Genomic DNA, 24,725 nt, shown 5'->3' on the forward strand with positions numbered 1-24,725 from the left:
ACGCTCTGACAGATATATTGAAAAATCTACGCTCTGATGGATATATTGAAACACATGAGTTTAATATTAATGTGCTAGAAGCTAGAGTACTAAGCTCTAAGAAGTGAAACACGGATGACTAAAGACAAATGATCTAGAGAAGAAAAAAATGTCGATAATTCAGAAGTTAAAATAAAGTTAAATAGCGTGTAAATTGCCCTCAAATATTACGTACTTTATGTTTACTTTAATTCATAAACCACGTGCTCCATCCATCATGATGGTGATTTCCAGAGCGAAATATGGCATTTAGATTATGGAATCTTATTTAACTGTTGAGTATACTATAAAAAAGCTATTTAAACAGAAAAATCATGAAAAAAGCCAAAATTTCCAAAATTCTCGTTTTTTCCCCAAAAAGCCGGCTTTTTTGCACCTCTACTTGGAACTCAAACTTCGTAGCAGACATGTTCCTTCATTCTCACTGAGGTAATTGGGTTATTCAGTACACGAGGAATGGTGCAATATTCGTCTAGAAACCATTCATGACTTACATTCGTCAATTCTACGACGAAACAGGGCTGTTATGGACACCAATAATGGTCCCAGGCTGCATTAATCTGGCAAATTGCGTTTTCTACGAGTGTTTTCATTATTTTGATAACCATCTGTAGATGTTACGCAATTGTTTATATGTAGAGAAAATTGTACACAAATAACTCAGGTGCCTGAAATTTAGTATATATTAGATCACTTCATAAATTGAAAACAACGCAAAAACCAAACATTATGAGAATAGAAATACGTTCTCGTAATCAGTTTGGACATGATGTAAATTAACAACTGCTTTCTAAAATGTAGAAAGCTACTGCATATGAAAATATATTTTATGGTTGCATATAGATATCCTAATGTTAAAGAAAAATCATATATGTAATGTTTAAAAAAACTGAACATGTTCTTCTATTTTAGGTAGAGTTCTGAAAACCAATTTAAGACATATCTTCTGATTACTTTCGAGACTTTATTCAAAGTTATGTGCATAGAATTATTTTACGGGCGCATTCTTAACGCATTTTTAAAACAAAGTGAATATTCAGTTGTATTTGATTGATAGCTAGTATGGTCATAAATACTGTTAGAAAGTTCCAGAAACTCAACACTATCTAATGAGAGGAGAATGAATGATCCTTTCAGTGAATGTGCAACGACTGCTGGTGAGTGTTGTTGTAGAAAGGGAGACGCACAAGGTGTACCGGCAAAATGGAATGGGGTGATTACGAAAACCGAATAGCTGTGAAATCCCTACACAGACGTGGAAAACCAGCGAATAAGTACGATTTCCAACATGCTTAAAAAAATAAAGAAAATCATTCGTATGTTTCTGTACCTCACAATTCAGTGGTTTCCTGATACTGAATCCTTTCAGAATCTTCCGAAAGAAGCCCGTTCACGGAGTACAAGAACTCGAGAAACTGTTCAAGAAGTGGCGAAACGTGTGAGGAGAGATCCCGTACGAAAGTAGGCAATGATGCCCGTGATATAAACATCTCCAGGCAAACGTTGTCCGTACTTAGAGATAATCATGGTCTTCGAGCTTACCGGGACACAGTCAGACGTCGCGTCTGAAGGTGCAGAGGTGAAGTAAAGTAAATGTGAACGCCTCCTTCAGTGGTGTGTGAACAGTGGACGGAGATAGATTCTCTTTACCAGTGAGAAACTGTTTCACGTCTAAGAGAGTTCAGTTGCCAAAACGGTCGGAACCTTGTTCCTACCTAATTATCTCGGAAAGATAGGAACAAGGTTCCGAAGTCCAGAGAGGTCATCATCTCGCTTCAGTCATGGTGTGGTGGGAAGTGAGTTATACTGGCACCTCACATCTTCATTTTTGTGAAGAAGTCGTAAAAGCCGAAGGTGCTTAGGTGTATCAAAACACTGTTGGAGCTTGTAGTGAAGGAATTCATCACCACCCAGTCAGAAGGCCCCAGTGGACTTTCCAGCAAGATCCCGCTCCTACCGCAAATAGAAATCAACCAAGAAGTGCGTGGAGCACAATGTTCTTGACTTTATATTCATTGATGACTGGCTCTTTCAGTTCTGCCCTTAATCCTCTGGATAACAAACTGTCGGTAGTGGTAGAAGTATTGCCTGCAAGAAAAGTCATTATACAACTTTAAGTTTGAAGCAGTTTTACAGTTACTCCACAATTTACAAGATTTTACTGACAGTAGTGTCAACATTTTCTCTTGAGACTGTGCGTTCTGCAATAGACGAGTGGTTCGCTAGACTCGTAGCCTGAGTGCTCACTAACGGCGTGCATTTTGAAGTTTGATTGGTGCAAACAGTTGTCAGACCATATATAGTTCACATCCTTTCTGCACATGAAATTACTCTTCGCCATATTGCTGGTTTTCTCTTTTGCCTTTTTAACAGTATTTATGGCCAGACTAGGTATAGCATACACTTTAGATATTGTTGTTTTGCAAGGTAATCTATCGTTCAGTGGTGATTAAATGATGTCTTGCAGTTTGTTGCAGACACCTATGAACAGGATTTACATCAGGCAATCCTTCTGTCCAAGTTGGAATACGAAGAGAAGAAAGACTTCTATGAGCAAATGAAGAAGGAAACAGAGGACGAAAAGAAAGGAAAGAAGAAAGAGAAGAAGAGCAAGGTTCATACGATGTCACTGGAACAGTTCAACAATCTTCAATCTTCCCAGGTGATTGGCGAGAGACCTTCCTTTAAAAGTAAAAATCCCAAATGTTGTTGAGGTCTAAAACATGTCTAACAAAATTTACAAAACAAGTCATGTCGTACAAATATTTAGTATTTTAGGTTCTTCACAGTGCCACTTTTTTGTGGATATGAAACTGCAGACCTCTTCAAAGCATGTAATAATCACCCCATTGTACACAAACTTGCGCTTTTAAGCTGCATTATATATGATATGAAAGTACCAAAAGATAAGCTCTACATTATAGAGTTGCTTACTCTACAACTTTCATCCGATAAACCTTAAATACTTTGCAGTAAGGAAGTCCATGTCATCATGAATGAATGAAGAGCTCAGTCACGAGTTTGATTGTAGGCATATGGAGACGTCCATGAGCTGAGTAATCACGACTTGGTACACCGTTTGGGTATATATATATATATATATATATATATATAAAAATATAGATAGATAAATGGATATATATATATGTATAGTGATGTTCTATCGTCCGTTTATTGATTACCTTGTCGTTCCAATTACTATTCATCTACACTATTCTACACACGTTATCTAACAGAGACATATTTACTAATATTTAGGTGCTGAATAGCAAAAAAGACAATAAAAAAATCGAACCTTTAATGCTTGTTTCTACATGATAAATCGAAAAAGAAATGAACGAAAATAACTTAAAAAGAAAATTACAATATTTTTTTGTGATTTAACCCATTTCTTTTTCATAATTGAAGATAGTTCATACATTCGAAGATAACACTTTTTATGGAAGTTTCCGTAAAATCTTTTTCGTACATTGTTATTGTAACGTATATAGGAACCACCATCTAAAATGTGACGATTATTAACTTATTATTTTTTCACGTTACATTTAACCCACAGTTCGTATAATTTTAACTATATGTCAACACGATCAATTTACTTTAAATCAGATACGTCTTTTATATCTCTATTACCTTTTATTATTCTTTCACAACTTCATTAATAATAATCATTTTCGGTCGTCATAGCAATCTTTAAACAATTATTTGCTATCACGCTAACTAAGAGTACAATTTTATACATTTAAAACCAACATAGATTTTCAGCTACTACGATTAACTCTTCTTTATATTTAGAATCAACAACATATTATCTCTTTCTTCTTCTTCTACTCAACAGATTGTGTACTTTTACGCACCGTTGCCCAAAATCAAGATACGAAAATGGAAATAATTTGTCGCATAGATATACAATATCGTATATATTGCTCCCGACGATGACCTTTTGAATTGGTTACAATTTAAGAAAGAATCCCGGACCGTTTTACCTATCTTTATATATAAGGTTACATTACTTTCCGAATAGCCCTCGTATATATATAAATTACAATACATGAATATTAATTTAATTTTATCTCATTCTTATATTTATGTAACAATTAATTCCATTTTAATTATAAAATTATCGATGAAGAGGACTAATTCAAAAAATATGATCAATTTATTAATTATTTAGGTCCTAAAATAGATTCTTTAAATCATATTATGGGAGCTCATTGACAAATCAACTCAGTATATGCTGACATACTATATAACTTATTTCTTCCATTTGGGCTTAATTAACATAGCTTTGATAAACAATATTTGTATCGATGCATAGATGTAAATAGCATAGAATTCAGAAGCAGTACGAATTACAAAGAAATTATAACAATATTCAAAATGAAACAAAATAATCAATATCATAACAAGGATTAATACAAGTAAAGAAATTATCATATTAAGAATCAATCTGAAAACTCGATGTTATCTATGTTAATCTTGGATAAAACTTCTGAAGGAACTAATGTCTTTAACTAACTTTATTAATTTACTTTCTTAGGATGACGCAAAGAATTAATCTGTATAGAATTCAAACAAAGTACAAATAACAAATGAAATCATAATTGTATTCAATGTGAAAATAAACAAGAATTAATTGAATATGTTTTCTCGGACGCCACAACATTAGCTTAAGTTACATTGCGAAAGGGTTCAGTTAAGTTGCATTGTACGCCACAATCTTGCGTACGGTCCTGCCTATTATGTACTTCAACTGTATTCGAATTTCTATTTTGAGAATTTCTGGCACCTATAAATCTTACGAAATCCATTTCGTGTAAAATTAAATTTATTATTCGCTTGGTTCCTAAATGTATTACGATTATTGTTCCTGTTTCTCCTAAAATTAGATTCGGTTCTATTACCGGTAACATTGGGTTCAGTTCTATTCTCATTACAATAGAATCTATTATTATTCTTCGCATTAAGAACACCTTCTTCTCTGATATTGATGTTGCGAACCGGTACATAACTAACTTGATTACGATTAGCATAGGCTTGATTTCGATTACTATTAGCTTGTAACATTGATTGACTTTCAAAATTTTGCACTATCATAATAAGGTGATTGAAATTAACGCATTGTGCAGAAATTAATATTTGTTGCAACTTAAAAGGTAACAAGATTCGGATTGATGCTATTACTCTTGATTCCTGTTGGTATGGATCAATTTACTTCAATTCATTATATACGGATATTACAAAATCAGCGAGACTCTTATCCAATTTCGGGTTATAATGTCTATTTCGAACTAAGGCGTCTCTATTGGCCAACATGAAATCATTTTCAAAGTTGGAAAGTAAGGCATTTTTAAAATCTAAATAATTACGTAAATTACTTCTGACTGCTTTAAACCATACGGAACACGGTGGTAATAAAACATGAGGCAGAATTTTCAAAAATTTAGATTGGTCTTCTACAATTAGATCACATTCTTCCTCGAATTTTTCTAGGAATGTACTGGCCGAGATGTTATCTGTCTTTCCACTAAATTTTGTTAGTGATCTAATTTCACTGAATCGAACATGATTACCTTTACTGTAATCTGTACAATGCTTGGGATTTATGGGAATGTGTTTCCGGCGCTGAGATGGATGATTTCTTTTCCCATTTCTCTCTATAGTAGCTTCACTATCGTCTTGTTCTGAATATCCTTCTGATGAATTACTATTTCCACTAGTGCTTTGGATTCATATGTAATAGGTTCAACGTTGACAGCCGGAACTCGATCACTATTTGGAGTATTAAATTTCTCTTTGATCGCATTTACTTCTTTTTGCAATTCCCTGATCTGACTAGTATGCTCATTAAGTACAGTTTCTACAACTTCTACAGAATTCTGTACATCAGTAAATCGATGTAAAATCTGTTCCATCTTATGATCTGTTTGTTTGGTTTATTTGCTCAAACTTAGCATCCGCCTGTTGTGTCAGTTGATGTGTTATGGATTGAGTTATTTGGTGGGACATTTGCTCTAGCTGGGTATCCATTTTTTGCTGTTGCTGCGATATTTGCTAACCAAGCTGTCTTATAAGATCAGCCACGTTCTTTGATGAATTCGTATCTGGTAGCTCTACATCACCACCTCTTCATGCATATTTTCATTTCCAGAAACACTCATTTTTATGTTTCTATAAATTCTTTTCCCACTTCTGAGTAAAGTATACTCCGTGTTGATTACTATGCTGAGACTGCTTTACTATATTTCAAACTAATCTCAAAGACCTGGTCGGTAAACCGCCATCTAAAATGTAACGTATATAGGAACCACCATCTAAAATGTAACGAATATTAACTTATTATTTTTTCACGTTACATTTAGCCCACAGTTCATGTCAACACGATCAATTTACTTTAAATCAGACACGTCACTTATATCTCTATTACCTTTTATTATTCTTTCACAACTTCATTAATAATAATCTTTTTCGGTCGTCATAGCAACCTTTAAACAATTATTTGCTATTACAGTAACTAAGAGTACAATTTTATACATTTAAAACCAACATAGATTTTCAGCTACTACCTTTAACTCTTCTTTATATTTAGAATCAACAACATATTATCTCTTTCTTCTTCTTCTACTCAACAGATTGTGTACTTTACGCACCGTTGCCCAAAATCAAGATACGAAAATGGAAGTAATTTATCGCATAGATATACAATATCGTTGTATTATATAATAAACGAAATATGAGGAGAAAATGTTAGATGTTGTTAAGTGTATATTTACTTTTTGGAAAAAGTGCTCTTAGTTTTTTGTATTTGCACAGATGTGCTTGCTTTTTATGATAAAATGTAGTGACAGATGCGATCTTTTAAGAATAAACAGAGTTTAAGGGCAGAAAAATTCCTGGTAAGAATAAAATTGAAAACTAAGAAATAGAGGGAAATTCTAGTAATCTGGGTTTGTTTGTAGACTTAGAATTTAACATCCTTCTTCAGTATTGAAATGATGTGAGTCGTCGATCTACAATTCAACTTGAAATCCGAACAATATGAGGTCCCATTAGAAATCGGACCCGATAGTCCCGCACGGAAGGCGTATGTGCTAACCATATAGCTCATGTGAGTTCCAGCATTCTTCGAATTAATCCATTTCACTCTCCATTATAAGAAAAGTATGAGATCTGTGAACGTCAGCATATTCTGAGACTCTCATTCTTCAATCTTTGGGTCAAAAGTTTATCCTTCATCGTTACAATAAGATTGATTCAGAAGATGTAACCGCGAGAAGTGATTCTAAACAAAAATTTCCGGTAGACGTGAGTTCTTTATATAATGGTTTTCGCGTGAGAGTCAATATGCCATAATTGTTATGATGCAATTCATACCATATACAAGTGCCAGTAGAGTGGAGTTTTGAACAGTTCGCCGTATATTGCATTAACGTAGATGAAGAGAGAGGAATAAAGGAATATTTGTAAAATTTCGCGAGCGAATATTCCATTTATCTGACTATTTACGAATATTGGTTGGCAGCACTGACGATGACGCAAATGAAAGCCCGTACCAAGGCACTAGTTTGTTGAATATTTTCGGAAACGTATTGTTCGTTGTAATAATAGCGGATATATATATATACAGGGTGTTAATGAACTATACCGACAAACTGTAGGAGATGATTCCTTACATCAAAATAAGAGAAAAAGTTCATATGGATTTGTGGGAAAAGTGCATAGTTTCAGAGCTAGGGCTGTCCAAAATTCCAAAATAACAAATTTCAAGAGGCCTTATTTCGAATTCGAAAAATGGTGGATGGTGGTCATTATCAGCGTAAAAAAAGTCACGCATACCCAATCCAAAAATGCATATTTCATTAATGTTCAATGGGTGTACAGAGTATTCCGTGCAGGGTGAAATACCCAGACATGCCATCAACCGTATTTTGAGATATGATCTGACTTTATGATATGATGCCAAAGTAGGCAAACGATAAGCCTTAATAACAGTGAACATTGAATCTTTTGGCGCGATTTCGGAAGTGTTAAGAATCGTTAGCAGCATGGTCTCTCGTACTCGGGAAAATGCATGCTGTAATGTTTTCTTTCACGCTTAAAAATGAAGTAAACGTGAAATATACCGTGACGAAATACATCGTATCACACGTTATTCCAAACAAAAATCATGGAGCTGCCGGTTCCTAACACTTCCAACTTCCCTCCGAAACATTGGATGTCCATTGTTGTCAAGGCTTAACCTCCTGCATACTTTAGACCCTTCTTGAAATCAGGGTATATCCGAAAACTCTATTGAGAGCATATCGGAGAATTTCACCCCTTAGGAAATACCCTGTACACCTATTGAAAAGTGACGAAATATACACTTTTGGATTGTGTGTGTGTGGCTTCCTTTACGCTGATAAGGACCACCATCCACAGTTTATGGAATTCGAAATAGGGCCTGTTGAAATTTGGCTTTGGACAGTCCGAGCTCTGAAACTATGCACTTTTCACCATAGGTCCATATGAAATTATTCTCTTATTATGATGTGAGGAATCAGCTCTTACAGTTTGTCGGTATAGTTCATTAACACCGTATATATATATATATATATATATATATATATATATATATATATATATATATATATATATATATATATATATATATATATATAACGAACTAAGGACGCAAGACACGAATATGAAACTCAAAAGACTTGAATCGCGCATTGTACATTAATTGAGATTAGTTCATGAAAAAACTATTTCAGCTCTTATTATTGCAAACAACATGAATATTTCAAAATATGCTTTACAAACAAAGCAGTGTCTTTGCATGGATTTTTGTCTTGCGCCATCGACTGTGTTGCCATCAGTATCCGTAAATAATCATGAAACGTAATATTTTCTCGGGAAACTTTGCAGATATCCTTCTATTTCTTTCTCTTCATCAACATTACTGCAATTTGGAATGTATAATTGCATCTTACATTTACAGCCAATTTATTCTGTTTTGGCTTCAATAAAGCTATTCGAAACGGAGATAACTGCTTGTATTCACTTTTCATCACTGTTCATTTCCTAATATTGTGTATTTTGATTTATAATCTTAGTAAATATGCAAACAATATACACTTATTACTAATATGTTAGTAACATTCTGTGTTAGGGTTTCAATTAGAGTAATACTTCTAATATTTAAGGTTGTGCACATTTATTTATTGCGTATGCTGAATAATAAAATATCAGTGAATCATTAATTAAGTTTAGTATGTGTAAAGTTTTGAATATGAATTATGGTGTCATAATATTACGGATCCTGTACTCTTGAACTTTTAATACTGTGATCAAATACTTTTCACGTTGAGTGGCATCATTTCTTATGATTGAAAGCTCCTCTTCAGTTTTCGAAGACGTGTCTCGGGTAATCAGAGTACACGCTGAGCTTTTTCCACATCTTCGGTTGTAGCACACGTTCGGTTTCCTAAATGTTACTTGATTGCGACTGATATCATATCAACGGGACTTTATACTAAGCAAACCTGATTAGTTTCCCCACAATTTGACACAACTTTTACATTTCTATCATTAATCTAACAAAAATTATTAATTTTTATAATGAGGTAAGACTTCTTGGACATGCAGTATATTTTTGAAATTGGAAATAATTTATATCCAACAGGAAGTGTCCACAGCATTAATAAAATATGTAACCTTAGGATTCCTTAATCACAGATTTAATGTATTGAAGTTTGTATTCAAATATTCGGGATTTCCCAAAAGTATTGGACCCAATAAGAAGCAACCAAAATACACCAACAAACCTACGAAGGACCTGAGCAACTAATGGTCAGTTCTTAACAGTTGACACATTTAGCTATGATGCACTTAAATTTGTTTGTGTAGGATAAGATCTAATAAATAAATAAAAATAAAAATAAAATAAATTTCGAGTTATGTGCTTTTAATCCAAAATATTTTAATTTGTGTCATTTTTCGTGAGTCTTATATTTAAAGGTTCTATCTCGACGTTTACCGTGTGACAGAAAGAAAATTCTAAAAACAGTCTGGGTGAGCAGCTGCGGGATTAAAATACATGCTTCTACCTGTAATATAGAAACCCTAATAACCCATATACACTCGCTAGGTCTTAGGCCGGTTCTGAGTGGATTATAATTTTGCGTTATATGGATTATTCTTGAGGTTTTAGAAATTTGTATTTGGTCTAGGAATTAATTCGTGCGGTTGGTACGCACACATTGAAGCTGTAGTACAAACACAAAATACATAAATACCTTAAGAAAAATATTGTCCATCGCTAGCCACCACTTTCGCCCATCTGTCAGGCAATGTACGGATTCCGTGGCGAAAGAAGTCCTCATCCTTGGAAGCGATCCAGTCAGAGACCCATGTTTCGATATCTTCTGAAGAAGTAAACTGCTGTCCAATCAAATCGTTGTTCATGCAATCGAACAAGTAGTAGTCCGAAGGAGCAACGTCTGGTGAATACGGCGGGTGGGTTAAAACTTCCCATCCGACATTTTCTAAATAGGTTTTGACCGGTTTTGCGACATGTGGGCGAGCGTTATCATGTTGAACAATAAGTTTATCATGTTTGTTCTTCCATTCTGGTCGTGTTCTGGCCAGAGCTTGCTTCAAACGCATTAATTGTCGTCGATAACGTTCTCCATTCATAGTTTCACCCGGTTGCAGCAGCTCATAGTACACCACACCTTTCATATCCCACCATATGCACATCATAACCTTTGCACAGTGAATATCTCGTTTTGGTTGTGATGGACCTGGTTCACCTGGTTTCACCCAGGCCTTTTTTCGTTTAGGGTTCTCGTAATGGATCCACTTCTCATCACCCGTAATAATTCGATGCAGAAACCCCTTTCTGCTCTGTCGTTGAAGCAGCAATTCGCAAATGGTTTTTCGTCTTTCAACGTCTCTGTCTTTCAATTCATGTGGAACCCAATGTGACATCTTTTGAATCATTCCCATGGCTTTCAAGCGTTTGGAGACTGTTGTTTGATCAACGCCTAATGCTGCTGCAAGTTGTTCCTGCGTTTGACACGAATCCTGCTCGAGCAATGCTGTCAATTCTTCGTCTTGAAATTTTTTTGGCTGTCCAGCTCGCTCTTGGTCTGCCAAGCCGAAATCACCACTTCTAAACCGTGCAAACCACTTCTGACACGTTCGCTCAGCTAGAGCATGGTCACCATACACTTCCACCAAAATACGATGACTTTCAGTCGCACTTTTCTGCATGTTAAAGTAATGCAGCAGGACACCCGCAAAAACACTTTATCAGGCACAAATTGCGCCATGTTCACTTAACTACAAACTGGTGTTGTTGACGCTTTAATCCACTGCCCTATACTACGAACGATACGCGATGACAGGGGTTTGCAACACATGTGTGGATACACGGAACTGTGGGACGCTCCGTTCGTTGCGCCATCTCTTGTCCACCCGCACGAATTAATTCCTAGACCAAATACTTTTTTCTTTGTATTGTGAAAATATGGGACCTTTCATCTAGGAGGGTGTTCCTTGGTATGTTTATAGGATTAGTCCATGGTTGCGTTGATGTCTTATCCCCTTATTAAATTTCCTTATACACAATGGGTCATATTCAGGATCATTCTTACGTGAAATTATCGTCGTACTAAAAGTTTGACTGACACATGATTATAATTTTCATATTGAGGAACATTTTATGTTATCCACGGATTACATTAATAGAATCAAGTCACGAGTTTCTTGCAAGATTGTTCAAGCACACTAGGAGAAAACAAGGTAAGAGAGAATATTAAACAAATACAAGGTGATTCAAAAAACGGGAAATTTTGAAAATTAAATAATTTCATGAAAACATTTTTTTTAAAAAATATATCTCATCTAATAGTAAAAATAACGGCAGTGGCCACTGGTTACTAACTGTATGTACTCAGAAATGACATTATTTTAACTAATAAATGAGATAAATAACTTTTTTTTTTAGAAAAAATGTTTTCATGAAATTATTTAATTTTCAAAATTTTCCGTTAACATTAAAATGTAATATTGTAATAGAAATAAAAGCAAAGATCTGAGAGCAGAGTGTAATATCGTTATTTAATACTAAAAATTGTAACTAAGCAATTCCAATCAAAAATAAGCCATTCTCGAAAACATTTTTAGAATAAATTATTCAAGAAATTTCCCTGCACGTCATTCAGTGATAGTCTCACATCGTTCTAAATATGAAAAATTATGACCTACAATTTATTTCTCTCATATAATAATAATAATAATAATAATAGTAATAATAATACAATCTCAATTAACACACATCGGTATTAAAAGCTGAAGGGGCGCCGAAAATACCTTCAATTTCGGGAGAAATTAGATAGCTGATTCTTACATCTTTTATATTTCAGAAAACTATAATCTATGATTTATTTCGGTCAGATAATAAATATAAGACAGCTTCAAGCAACAGTTGTGCGAGTTAATAGCATTGAGGCGTCAATACTGTCGGGAGATGCAACAAAATAAAATAAAGCACTGCTTTTTACGACTACGCATATTTCACTTGTTGACAAAATTTGAATCAGAGCTAATTATTTTACTTCACCAAAGCTGTGTCCAGACGAAGAAAATATATCCAAAAGGATTATTGTGTAAGAAAAACAAAATCCCCGATTAGAGAGCTTTTCTTTGTTTCTAATATATACTGGGAATTCTTACGCCAATGTTTTTCCGTTGATATGGCCTTGTATAATAACTGTCTTTTAATTGCCTACCTTCATTAAGCGTAAATTAAAATAATTTAAATCTTTACCCTTTAATTAATTGTAGAGAATGGTCAGCAGAAGAGTCAAAATGTACTCTCCAAACGTTAGTTAATCGTCGAATGCAAAGCGTAGATCACATATTTCGAATAGTGTTTGAAAACATAGTAGTTAAGAACATTTTAGTTATTTCCGAAAGAGCCGAAATATAAACACTTTTAGATATGTTAGATGGGAGTTAACCAAACTTCCTCTTAGTTTTTGAACAAGAATAAGGAATTTTATGACAAAGCACGAATATTAAAAGGGCATATATATATAAGGATATTCAAAATAATCTTCCCAATTACAAACTTTGATACCTCATGCTTATTAACACGTACATACATGAAAGTGATATGAAATAAAAGAGAAACTCAAAAAGTTTTAATATCTGGTAAAGCTGATGTATTAGTTGCTCAGCTTGTCACTAGGGCGACAGTAACACAAGATGGTAGCAGATGAAGACAGGAAAGTTTTTTGTGTGTTAAGTCTCTTACGGATAATCGTCCACACAGTAGGCTGCGGTATTCGCAACTTTCTGTTTGCTTTCACGGTGGATTTCTGTGGACTTCTAGTGAAACTGGTCCGAATATGCTCCGTTGTTTCCACACTTGCTGCGACACTTGCTGAAGGGCGATTTCATTTTGCAGATGCATCCTCTTGCTTTAAAATCGAAGTACTAATTTACAAATATTGTGCCCACTAGGGAGTTTTTCCTCCAAACTTAGTTCTAAACTTTTTTAGACACTAATAACAGACTGGTTACTATGAAAATTTAGCACACAGAAAGTTTTCTTGTCTTCATTTGCTGCCATCTTGTCTTATTGTTGCCCTAGCGGCGAGCTGTGCAAGTAATACATCAGCTTTGCCAGATACTAAAACTTTTTGAGTCTCTCTTTCATGAACGTCACTTTTATGAATGTACGTGTTTAGAAACGTAAGTTATTAAAATTTGTAATTGGGAGGATCATTTTGAATAGCTCTGTATATACATATATAACAAATATTCTACGTAAATTCAATAATCGTGTAAAATGCTCCTAGATCACATAAAATATATATATTTTAAATGAAAGAACATAGTTAATTACTATTAACAGTAATTTAATAATTTGATGACTACCTTATGAAACATTGTCATATTAATATTTAAGGATTTTTTGAAACGTATATAGAATGAATATTTTATCGTTTGTCTAATGCATGTGCTTCTGTATAGATTGACAGTAGAGAAGGAACACCGTCAGACAAAGGGGGAGAAGAGGCGACAGTCAATGACAGAGTACCATCAGTGGAAGATAGAACGTTCTTTGATAGGATTAAGGAAGATACAAAGAAAGTCATTGATAGAGAGCAAAGACTAGATCTTTGCAGGTCAAGGGAGGTAAGTTTCTCAATCGGTGAACTAAACATTATTTATTTACTAGAGTAATAGTAGTAGAAGTCTTTCGTGGCAAAGATAAATGTAGTGATTTTTGAAAGAAATTGATTTTATGAATATGTACACTTAAGTAAAAGAAAATTAAAAAATCATGAAGCCTAGATCCTTCCGAATTCCTAATATGCTTACAGAGAAATGCATTTTGTCTTGCATACTGTTACACAGCATTATGCACAATACGTTAGAGAAATAGATCATCTGTAATTCGCTACTCAACAAATACGTAATTAGTATGTAGAGAACCGTCATAAAAAATTACAAAAAAATATATTTAAAACAATAAGAATGAAAGTGAAACCTGACATAATAGATTATACAGGGTGATTTTTTTTAAACTCGCAGATTTCATTTGTATCTAGAATTTCTACCTGAAGTCCGATTTTCATGTGGTTTGTGGCAAATGACCAAGAAAGAATGGGAAATTTGAGAAACTTTGTGTACTGGTTTAAATTTATTCGGGCTAATATCGGCCACGCCTCAAGGAAAACAGCAAATATTCGCCAATGTACCTTACAATTGGAATGAAGTGCGATGCGGAGTGGAAATTTGAGTTTCTTCGTTAGATGGCAATCTCGCCAAGGTCAATAAGAAACAGGAAAGTCAGTCGTCGTATTGAAAATTGTGCTGTACAGTTCTGTGCTACTGTGTGAGTATGATCAGGACGCAGTGAGAATAGTGTACTCCTTGGAGCAACATGAGTTTATGTTAAAAGTTTTTGGAGAACGGAATCTCTTCTTGCTACGCAAAGGGCATTTAGAAACAAATTTGCCTCATGTTCTGCCCCACACAGGAACATAATGTAGCCGCTAGTGAATAAATGGGAAGAAACAGGATCGGTTCTGAGTGAGACAGAGAAGCATCGGACCCCGCAGGCGGGTGTTGTGGAAGATGTCAGTTATCGATTCCTTAGATCGCCCAAGTAATCTCTCCGTCATTTGTCGCAAGAAACCGCCCATAGTCATTCAACATGTGACTTACGAGTGTTACCACTAACACTTTATTTGTATTCTGCAATTTCGCTTCAAAAATCCAAAATTTCATTTGTTTTTCTTGAGGAGTGGTCGATATTACCCCGGATGAATTTAAAACAGTAAATATAGTCCCATAAATCTCTCATCCTTCCTTGATCATTTGCCACAAACCGCATGAAAATCGGACTTCAGGTTAGAAATTTTAGACCCAAATGAAACCCGTGAGTTCTAACAAAAATCACCCTGTAGTAAATGATTCAAATGTGTAGGGGGTGCAAGTTTATCAAGCCTGTAACAGGTAGACGAAGAAAATTTTCCAATATTCCAGTGGCTTTTACTCGTATAGTGCAGTTCCTTTTAACATTATAAATGTCTCTGAAACGACAGTGTAAAAACGTATTTAAACTTGGGCAAATACATCTCGAATATGGCAGTATATTTACGTACAACATACAAATATACATTTAGACTAAACACACTGTATCTGTTGTTAATGCGATGTTGTTGCTATTAAACTAATGTTTACAACCAATTATAAGTCGACAATTAACTATATATATACATATATATTGTTTTGTAGTAAATTTTATTGTCAGACAAGACCTTTGAAAGTTAAAAAGTCAAGGTTTTTCACTGAAGATTTTGTGGCTTTCTCTTACAGTATAATACGAGTTCACATTCATAAGGTAATGATTATTAAGAAAAACTAACAACTTTTAATATATTAATTAATGAATATTTTTTCTTAACAAGATTTTCAGTTCTCCTCTGATTTTCTTTTTACAGCCTTTCATCCAGGAGGCGATCACAATTGCTCAGTACAAAGACGAATTAGAAAAGAGAGATAAGGAAATAGCGTCGCTAAAGGAAGAAGTGGTGAAGTTGAAAGAGGAACTACAAAATGTGAAAACCAGAAACAAGAAGCTGTGTAATATATTGGGACAAGGAGAGAGTAAGCATATTTTTTTTCTTGTGCAGTGTGAAAGTGCCTTTTGCTTTAAGGTGTTCTCCGGTTTGACTGGTGAAAATATTTTGGGTTCGTTGTTTTTTAATGTGATATCAGTGCTAAATCAACGTTGATTGAAGTTCGTGTTGCAGCAATAATTTGATTATTTTAATTAATTATTTTTTTCACATTCATAGTCAATTCTTAACAGTTTCGAATGGCCGAATATGAGCCATTTTCAAACATTGTGCCGCGACGGAAACGTTGGTGTGGCGAAACTAATCTTTCCAGGTTTGACGCAGCTTTTTCATTCTTGCCTGTCCTGAGTGAGACTTCATTTCCATGTGATTTTTTCCCCTTACATTTTGTATTTGGTCTGTATATTTCAATTGTGGGCTTCGTCTAGGTATTTTTGCGTTCTGCCATTCCCTTCATATGAAATTAATTATACAAAGGTGTATCAAAAAGTACAGTGGAATGTGTCTAAAACCCAGAGCTTTTTGTGTAGCTATTTAATATTTTTGTATGTGAGGAAAGATACCTAGGTGAGGAAAGTCTGACGATTATTACAACCTTCTACGTCAACCTGTCTGGTACTGAGTGCAATTTGAAGGTGGCACATCGACTTGAATACTACTATAAGGAGGAGGTGTGCGTTGTGATTATTATTATTATTATTATTATTATTATTATTATTATTATTATTATTATTATTATTATTTATGGCCAAGGGACAGAAACCATTTGACTCATTCGAGAATTGGTGGAGGTCTATGAAGAGAGTGTTATGTCACAGAAACAAGTGTATAGTGCTACAACGGTTCCGCAAGTAGTAGGAGGACTGTAACAGATGATTACAGAAGTAGCAGACCAGCAACTTTCATCACCGACCATCATCGATGCCGGTGTGTGTCGTGGATGCAGTGATTCGTGAGGGAAAAAAAAAAATTGCAAATGCATTTTAAATCTCATATGGTTCAGTGAGAAGTATCGTCTATGACCATCTCAGCTTCAGGAAAGTGTGTACGTGCTGGGTGTCAAAACATCTGAGAGAGGACCTAAAACACCTTCAAATGGACATTTTCCTTGCCCAACTCACTCGGTATGCCCATGAGCGATGAAACCTCCATACATCTATGGAGTTGAGTTGAGTTGATTTTGAGTTTAACGTTCTTTTCAGCAGCGAGGCTATATGAGACGGACACCTTTATCGACACCTAAATCAATGTCAGAGCATGACATCCGTCATCACCGCCGGCTAAGAAATTCAGTCCCACAACAACTGCCAAGGAATCAATGGATACTATGTTTTTGGACCGTCAGAGTGTTTTCGTGTTGAATTTGTGGCAAAGGATACAAGTATTACTACGGACATGTATTGCCAAACCCTGGACAGGCTGAAAGCAGTCATACGTCAGAAACGAAAGGGGCATTACGAGAGGGACTGTTGTTACTGCACGATAACGCACGACCAAGTGCAGCCCTACAGACCTGTACACACATTATGAGTTTCAACTGAGAAATTCTTGACCAGCTTATGTATGGCCCTGAGTCAGCCGCTTTCGACTACCATTTGTTTAAACCCTCTAGAGAAACAGATCCGTGAGCTGCGTTTCAACACACCGCAAGAGGCATAACAGGCTACGTTTACTTGATTAGGAAAGCTGGAGCAACGTTTCTTTGCAAAGGGCTAAACAATTTGGTGTCACGTTAGAATGCATGTTTGGACCGCAGTGTTCCTATGTCGAATCTTAGTGAGATGCCATGTGTCGAACATGATACAGTTTCAGATATTTACCTCTGCACGGTTTTCAGTAAATCGAAAATTAACCTACTTTTGGATGCACCTTTGTAGGAAAATTTATTATTTACATCTTTCAAAACTACAACAACATCTATTTTTTGTCATTTGATAGGCAGTTGCAGTTCTGTATGTAATGTTTCTTTATGATTAAAAATATCAAATAACTTGGCATTACCTATGATGAATGGAAATTAAAAGTAAATTTTTGTAGGTGTGCTGTAAATTCCATAATTGGCTTGCCAAAAACTGAGGAGAAAGATTGAAAAGTGCTGCAGTATAAGAGCGCAGAATGCTGAAACTGTTTTCATAGGCCCTCTGCTTATTACACACAGTGTGACTGTATAATGTATTTCCGTCGGAAAATGAATAAGGCTATGCTACCATATGATCTTATACATAGATACACTACAAGTACAGTCACGTACTTCACGTGGTAGAAGATACTAAAAATTAAGAAGATGGTAGAAGGGGAAAAGCTTATAGTTATTTTTTGGCAGCTCCTATTATCTCCTGGCGTAAACATACCAAAGCTTATATCTTTACTCCAGGTGTGTATATCTGTGGTACGTTATTTCGTGATAAATATTGGCCGGATCTAAGCCAAATTTAATGGATAACACTCATCGTCTAAAGAATAAATATCGCTGTGTTTGGTGGCTGAGCTCGGCCAGATACAGGTTCGGCGTGGCTTGTATGTGGTATGTTATTTCACAATAACTACTATTTGGTTCGGAACGAAATTTGGTGGACAAGTAGCCTGTACAATAAATATCGCTATATTTGTAGAATAACCCCTTTCAAGAAATAGATCGAATTACCAGTCACCTTGTATATGTATTTTCATTTCCATCTCCCTAGGGGTGGAAGTTTCGAAAACGCCGAAACTCGTATTCCATTAGTTTTTGTTAGGAGTTTAAATGTTAAATTTCACATCTGTAACTAAAGCCACATTGCCACGTTAGAAGAACTTGTAGCTGTCATTAAAAAAAAATCTTGAAACTCTACCATATTTCACCATGTACACATAGTCTTGAAAGGGTCATAAAATATTTTTTTTTTTTTTTTTTTTTCATCTTGCAAGGAGTTGAACGATGCGCAACTTTCTGGGACGTCTTGCTTGCTACCTGCTATCGCCCTCCCGCTGACATAAAAGAAAAACCAGTTTCGCCGCTTCCGAAACAACGGATTCTTTTGAACAAGGAGGGGAAGTGCGCCAAAATACACGTTTTTAAATAGGAGGTTCACTGTTTGTTCACTAAAATGCAGTTGTGCATGTGTGGAGAAACCTTTCTTGCTTTCAAGAAGTTTAACATGTAAAGAGTAAATAGAAAGATGGGGTTGCAAGTTTTTTAATGACAACTACAAGATTCATTTAACGTGGCAATGTGGCTTTAAACTTATATTTGGCATTTTCTTAATGGATAAGTGAAAAATTTTAATACTATTGAAATGTAGAACTACGACATAACAATGAGCATAGAATCAGTTCTTCTCTTAGATTTAAATCAGAAAAAAAAAAAAAAAATATGGCGTGTTTTCCATCAAAATTAACCTGCGTCCTTGTCATTATGATCTGCTTTGTAGGAAGTTATAAACTGACTTCTAACGTTTAGGGTTGCAATTAGAGGGAAAGAAGGATCTCCCGCCTCAACAATGCGCAGCATCAGACCTGTTATTCAGAAACTATTACTATTTTAGCAACAAAAGACTTTTATTAAATTGAGATGTATATCGCCGTACCGTTCACCAGTTGCAATCATAGCAACAACAGGAGTTCTGTATCTACTAAGAGAGCACATGCAGTGCTCTGTACAAAGAGTTATGATAGCGTAGTTGTTAAGATGTCTGCCGGCTAAGGTTCAGTTGTCGGGAGAGGGAGTTTTATTTATTTATTGTTCTCTTCTTGTTCTAGCACGGCTTTTAAGTGCACCTAGTTTCTTTAAAATGAGTAAACCATTTAAATCAAGTGTAAATTTCCACGTTGGGAAAGTTTTCATATCCAGTTTCGTAACTATGAAGACGTTTACGATGATCTCAACACCAATCATTTGATACAGTTAAACCTGCTTGACATAATTATGACTCAAAATAAAATGTGGCTTGTGCCTAAGAAAGAAAAATAAAAAGAAAGAAAAGAAAACCTTAGGAAGTGCTGTGATTTTCAATTATTGGTCGCAAACTCAGTCTATTTGATATTAAGCAGAAAGTGGCGTGCAGCGGAAAAGCGATGTAAATATTAGCAGCAGCTTTCATAGAGCGTAAGAAATAGTGTGCGGTGTAACGTTCCTGTGTAAGTATCGTGCAGGAGATCAAGTTTTTATTTTATTTTTATTTTTTATTAATTTTTTACATGCTTCTGACAACCAAGATATTTAGAATATTCCTTTGTGTAAAGCTTTTGTAAATCATTCACTGTAGATTTAAGAAATCATCATATACGGATTACCGTAGCTGAAACCAAAATATTAAGTTCACTATTTTATTTTTATTCTCGTAACATGAAATCATACAGTAAGGTGTTTATTTACAAACAGAATCTTTTATTTGCTTCTTATTATACATTTTGAAATGGCAAAGTCATAACATCTGTGTAAATCAGTGGTTCCCAACTTAGGGGACGTAAAGAGCAAGCAAGGAGGTCTAGACTACTGACAGGAATACTACTACGGTGTTAAACCGTACAAATGCAAGCTAACTATTGAGTAAGAACTATGGTTTCGTTGAGAATAAAGCTGATAAAATATAATACTACACTACAATTGTATGAAAAAGTTTTTTAAAAAATAAATATAAATTGATTATTATTATTATTCCAAACTGTGCTATGAGTAAATGTGGTAAGTCTTTTAGAACGGCTGTGTCAGTCTGTCTATCTGTCCGGCTCTGGACAGGTACTAGAGCAAAATTAGACAGACATACGGAGAAGCGGTTTTCCGGAATAGATTCAATGTAATTCTCTATTGAAGGCGAAATTGGTAGAAACAAATTATTTTTGGTTGCGGTGTTGATAATGCTAGAACAAAAGCGATAATACATGGCGTCAAGCTTTTTTTTTTTAATTGTTTTTTTTAATTAATTTTTTTTTTAATTCTTAAGAAAAGACACGAATTCTACTCATATTACTCTATTAAAACCGGAAGTGGTAAAAAGTTACTAGTACTTGCGCTTTCGGTATTGATTTCCCGGTAGAAATCAACCATTTTCGGTTTCAGCTTGATCGCTAGCACAAAAAAGATAATAGATAGGGGCAAGCTTTTTCTTGGAATCGATTCATGTCCCATGAAAAGGTGCCATCTTAAACCGTATTATTCTACTAAAACGGGAAGTGGTAAACATTTATTAGTAATTCTGGTTTTAATTACGTGGTAGATTAAAAACAGTTATAGGTAGCAACAAGCGGTTTTCTTTGAATAGATTCAGCGCCTCAAGAAAACATACCATACTAACCCACAACCCTTTTCCGAATCGCAAATGGTTGAAATTTACTTAATGGTTTAGTATTGATTTCCATAGAGCAAAAATCGATCAAAGATATCGAGAAGCTTTTGTTTGCAGTCGATTTATGTCCCAAGAAGCTCCATCTTTCTCATTGGCATGGGCGGAGTTATGGGGAACATTGCCCCCCAACTTTTTGCCAAAAAATAAAAATGCCACCTATAAGACGGCCACCTACCAAGACCTCCGAGACCGACCAAAACGTCTGTCCCTGAGCAGGCAATTCCTGGCTCCGCCTATGCTCATTGGCCTCCTATTTAAACTGAAAATGGCAGAAATAAACCATTTCCGGTTGCAATATTGATAATCATAAAACACAAACGACAGTACATGGGATCAAGTTGTTTTTAGGAGTCGACCCGGCGTCTCAAGAAAAAATTACAATTTCTACTTATATTACTCCATTAAAACCGGAAGAAGTAGAAATTTACTAGTATTTTACGCTTTCAATGTTGATTTCCATAAAGCAAAAGCGGTAATAGATATCAAGTTGCGTTTTTTTTTTTTTTTTTTTTTTCGAAATGAATAGTAGATTCCATCATCTCTGTTCAAGAAGAAATGATAGAAATCACCCATTTCTAGTTTCAACTTTCATCACAATAAAACAAAGATGCCAACAAATAGCGAAATATGATTTATTGTAACCGTTTCAGCGTGTTAAGAAAATATATCCTATGTCTCTCTACTAAGAACTGAAGTGAAAGGAATTTACTATTTAACAGGTTTCATCTTTCACCTTCCTTTTATTGCAACAGAATGTTATAGATTTTGTCGCAATATTGAATGCTGATAATTTGGAAGTTACTGCAATGTACAACTGTGAAATGAAACTCACTTTTTCAGTATGATGATTAACAGTGACATCATAAATCGTAGATTTCCACCATTAAGGTGTCAACAGAAATACAAAAGTGAAGATAAAACTTCCTTTGAGTCTCTGAATCCATATTTTACGATTTGTTCTGTGGTGATGAACGTTGAAATCGAAACAGTTGAGTTCTATAGCACTTCGGATTTGAATAGGCGTCTAACAGAGAGATGGAACCTATTCTTAGGACACTGAGTCGATTAAAAAAAATTCGTTTTATATGACCATTTTTGTTCTTTGGAAGTCAATATTGAAACTGAAAGTAGTAAGTAAATGCTTACCATTTCTTGTTAAATAGTGTGTCACGGGTGAAGATGGTGGTTTCTTGAGACGCTGAATGGATTCAAAAAACCGCATGTCACTATCTATTACCGTTTTCGTTCTATTGCAGTCAACGTTGAAACCGAAAGTGGTAATAAGTATTTACAACTTCTGTTTTAGTAGAGTAATACACGCAAAATGGCAGCTCTTAATGAGATGCTGAATCGATTTCAGCAGACCGCTTGCACTATCTATTATTGTTTTGATCTATTGCGATCAGCGTTGAAACCAGGAAAACTAATAAGTATTTATCACTTTAGTTTTTGGTAGATTAATGCGGATGAAGATGGTATGTTTTCTTGAAACTCTGAATCGATTAAATGTATATACAGGGTGATTCTTTATAGGGTTTACAGCTTCAATAAGTTATAATTGTTTATTAAAACCACATACAGCATTTTTTTTATATGTCATGGCCCCGCGTAGCGTAGTCGCTAGCGCTCTCGCCTTCAGTGCGAGCGGGTCCGGGTTTGATTCCTGGTGGGGTCACTCGGTCGAAAAAGTGTAAAACACTTTTTCAGGCCATCCACCTTGAATGAGGTTTTCCTGGGTTTTCCTCATTCACTCCAAGCAAATGCTGGGGTGGTACCTAACTCATAGGTCCTAGGCCGCTTCCTTCCTTCCCAATCCTTTCTTTCTTTCCTTTCCTCGAATAGTGTGCTCGCCGAGGAATGTCATCCCTCAAAACGTGACTGGCTAAATGACCTTAGATGCCGACAGCCCAGAAATCTAAATCCTAATCCTCGGTTTATATGTCTATACTGCAAAACACTTTAAGTTTGACTCACGTAGTGAGCAGTTGCAGAGTTGACCATACGCGGCGCCACCGGTCAGTCGTTGAAAATGGAGACTTTCACTGGTGCGGAAAGAGCTAAGTGTGTTTTGGTTTGAAGAAACGAAGTCAGCAACGCGTGCATAGCGTAAATTCCGCACACAATACGGTAAGGAACCACCCAGCAGACCAACAGTGTACAAATGGTACCAGACATTTGTTGAAACAGGTGGCTCTGTGTGACACGCCTAGGCTCCAAGGCGTTAACCCTTGACTGACGATATGGTGGAAGCAGTTAGGAAGAGTTTTATCCTCGAAAATCTACACGACGTGCATCACAAGAAACTGGTATTCCTCAGACCACTGTTTGGCTTGTATTGTGTAGACGTTTGTCCATGAAGCTATATAGACTGTCCTTGGTTCAAGCACTGAGTGAAGCTGATAAACATACCCGACGTGAATTCTGTGTTACCATGTTGGATCGCATTAGTGGTGATTAGTCATTCTTGAACAATGTGGTATTCAGTGACGAATCAACTTTTCACCTTTCCGGCTAAGTCAACACACACAATTGTCGTATTTGGGGCACGGAAAATCCACATGCGCATGTGGAGCTGGTTCGTGACAGCCCCAAAGGGAACGTGTTTTGTGCTGTCTCCAGAGCAAAGGTGTATGGGCCTTTCTTCTTTGCTGAGAGCACCATCACCGGCATTGCCTATTTTGATATGTTCCAGACCGTCCTTGTTCCACAGTTACATGAAGATGACCACGATGGCGGCTTATGGTGGCAACAAGATGGCGCCCCACTGCACTACCTGATAAACGAAGGGAATTTCATGATCAGTATTCCTAGATAAATTGATAGGTTGTGGTGGACCAATTGCCTGGCCGCCACGGTCTCCAGATTATACATCACTTGAATTCTTTCTGTGGGGGTTTGTGAAAGATAAGGTGTATACCCCTCCCCTACCTGATAATGTTAATGAACTCAAACATCGCATCACAACAGCCATCGCGGGCGTTACCCACGAAATGCTGACTACTGTTTGACAGGAAATCGACTTTTGTTGGAATGTATCCAGGATGACCGCAGGTGCACACATTGAGCCATAATGGATTTGTTCCAAAAAACTTGAAGTGTTTTTCAATATAATGACATATAAACCAAGTCTTATGTAGTTCCAATAAAGAATTATAACTGATTGAAGTTTTAAACCTAATAAGAATCACCCCGTATATATATCACTACTTATTGCCGTTTT

General features: G+C 35.6%; 1 protein-coding gene across 2 annotated transcripts in view; it reads left to right on the forward strand.

Annotated features, from left to right (window-relative positions):
• LOC145666503 (G kinase-anchoring protein 1-like) overlaps window positions 1-24,725 on the forward strand; it is an 85,898-nt gene that overhangs the window by 33,335 nt on the left and 27,838 nt on the right. Inside the window, exons 3-5 of one of the 2 annotated variants that reach the window (XM_081733772.1) lie at window positions 2,507-2,701; window positions 14,065-14,229; window positions 16,044-16,209. In XM_081733772.1, the coding sequence (XP_081589898.1) occupies window positions 2,507-2,701; window positions 14,065-14,229; window positions 16,044-16,209 (526 nt within the window). The remainder of the gene's footprint in view (window positions 1-2,506; window positions 2,702-14,064; window positions 14,230-16,043; window positions 16,210-24,725) is intronic. The other variant, XM_081733773.1, reaches the window with a different exon arrangement.

The sequence above is a fragment of the Thermobia domestica genome, chromosome 12 (genome assembly GCF_964235325.1).
Source record: "Thermobia domestica chromosome 12, izTheDome1.hap1.1, whole genome shotgun sequence".
NCBI lineage: Eukaryota > Metazoa > Arthropoda > Insecta > Zygentoma > Lepismatidae > Thermobia > Thermobia domestica.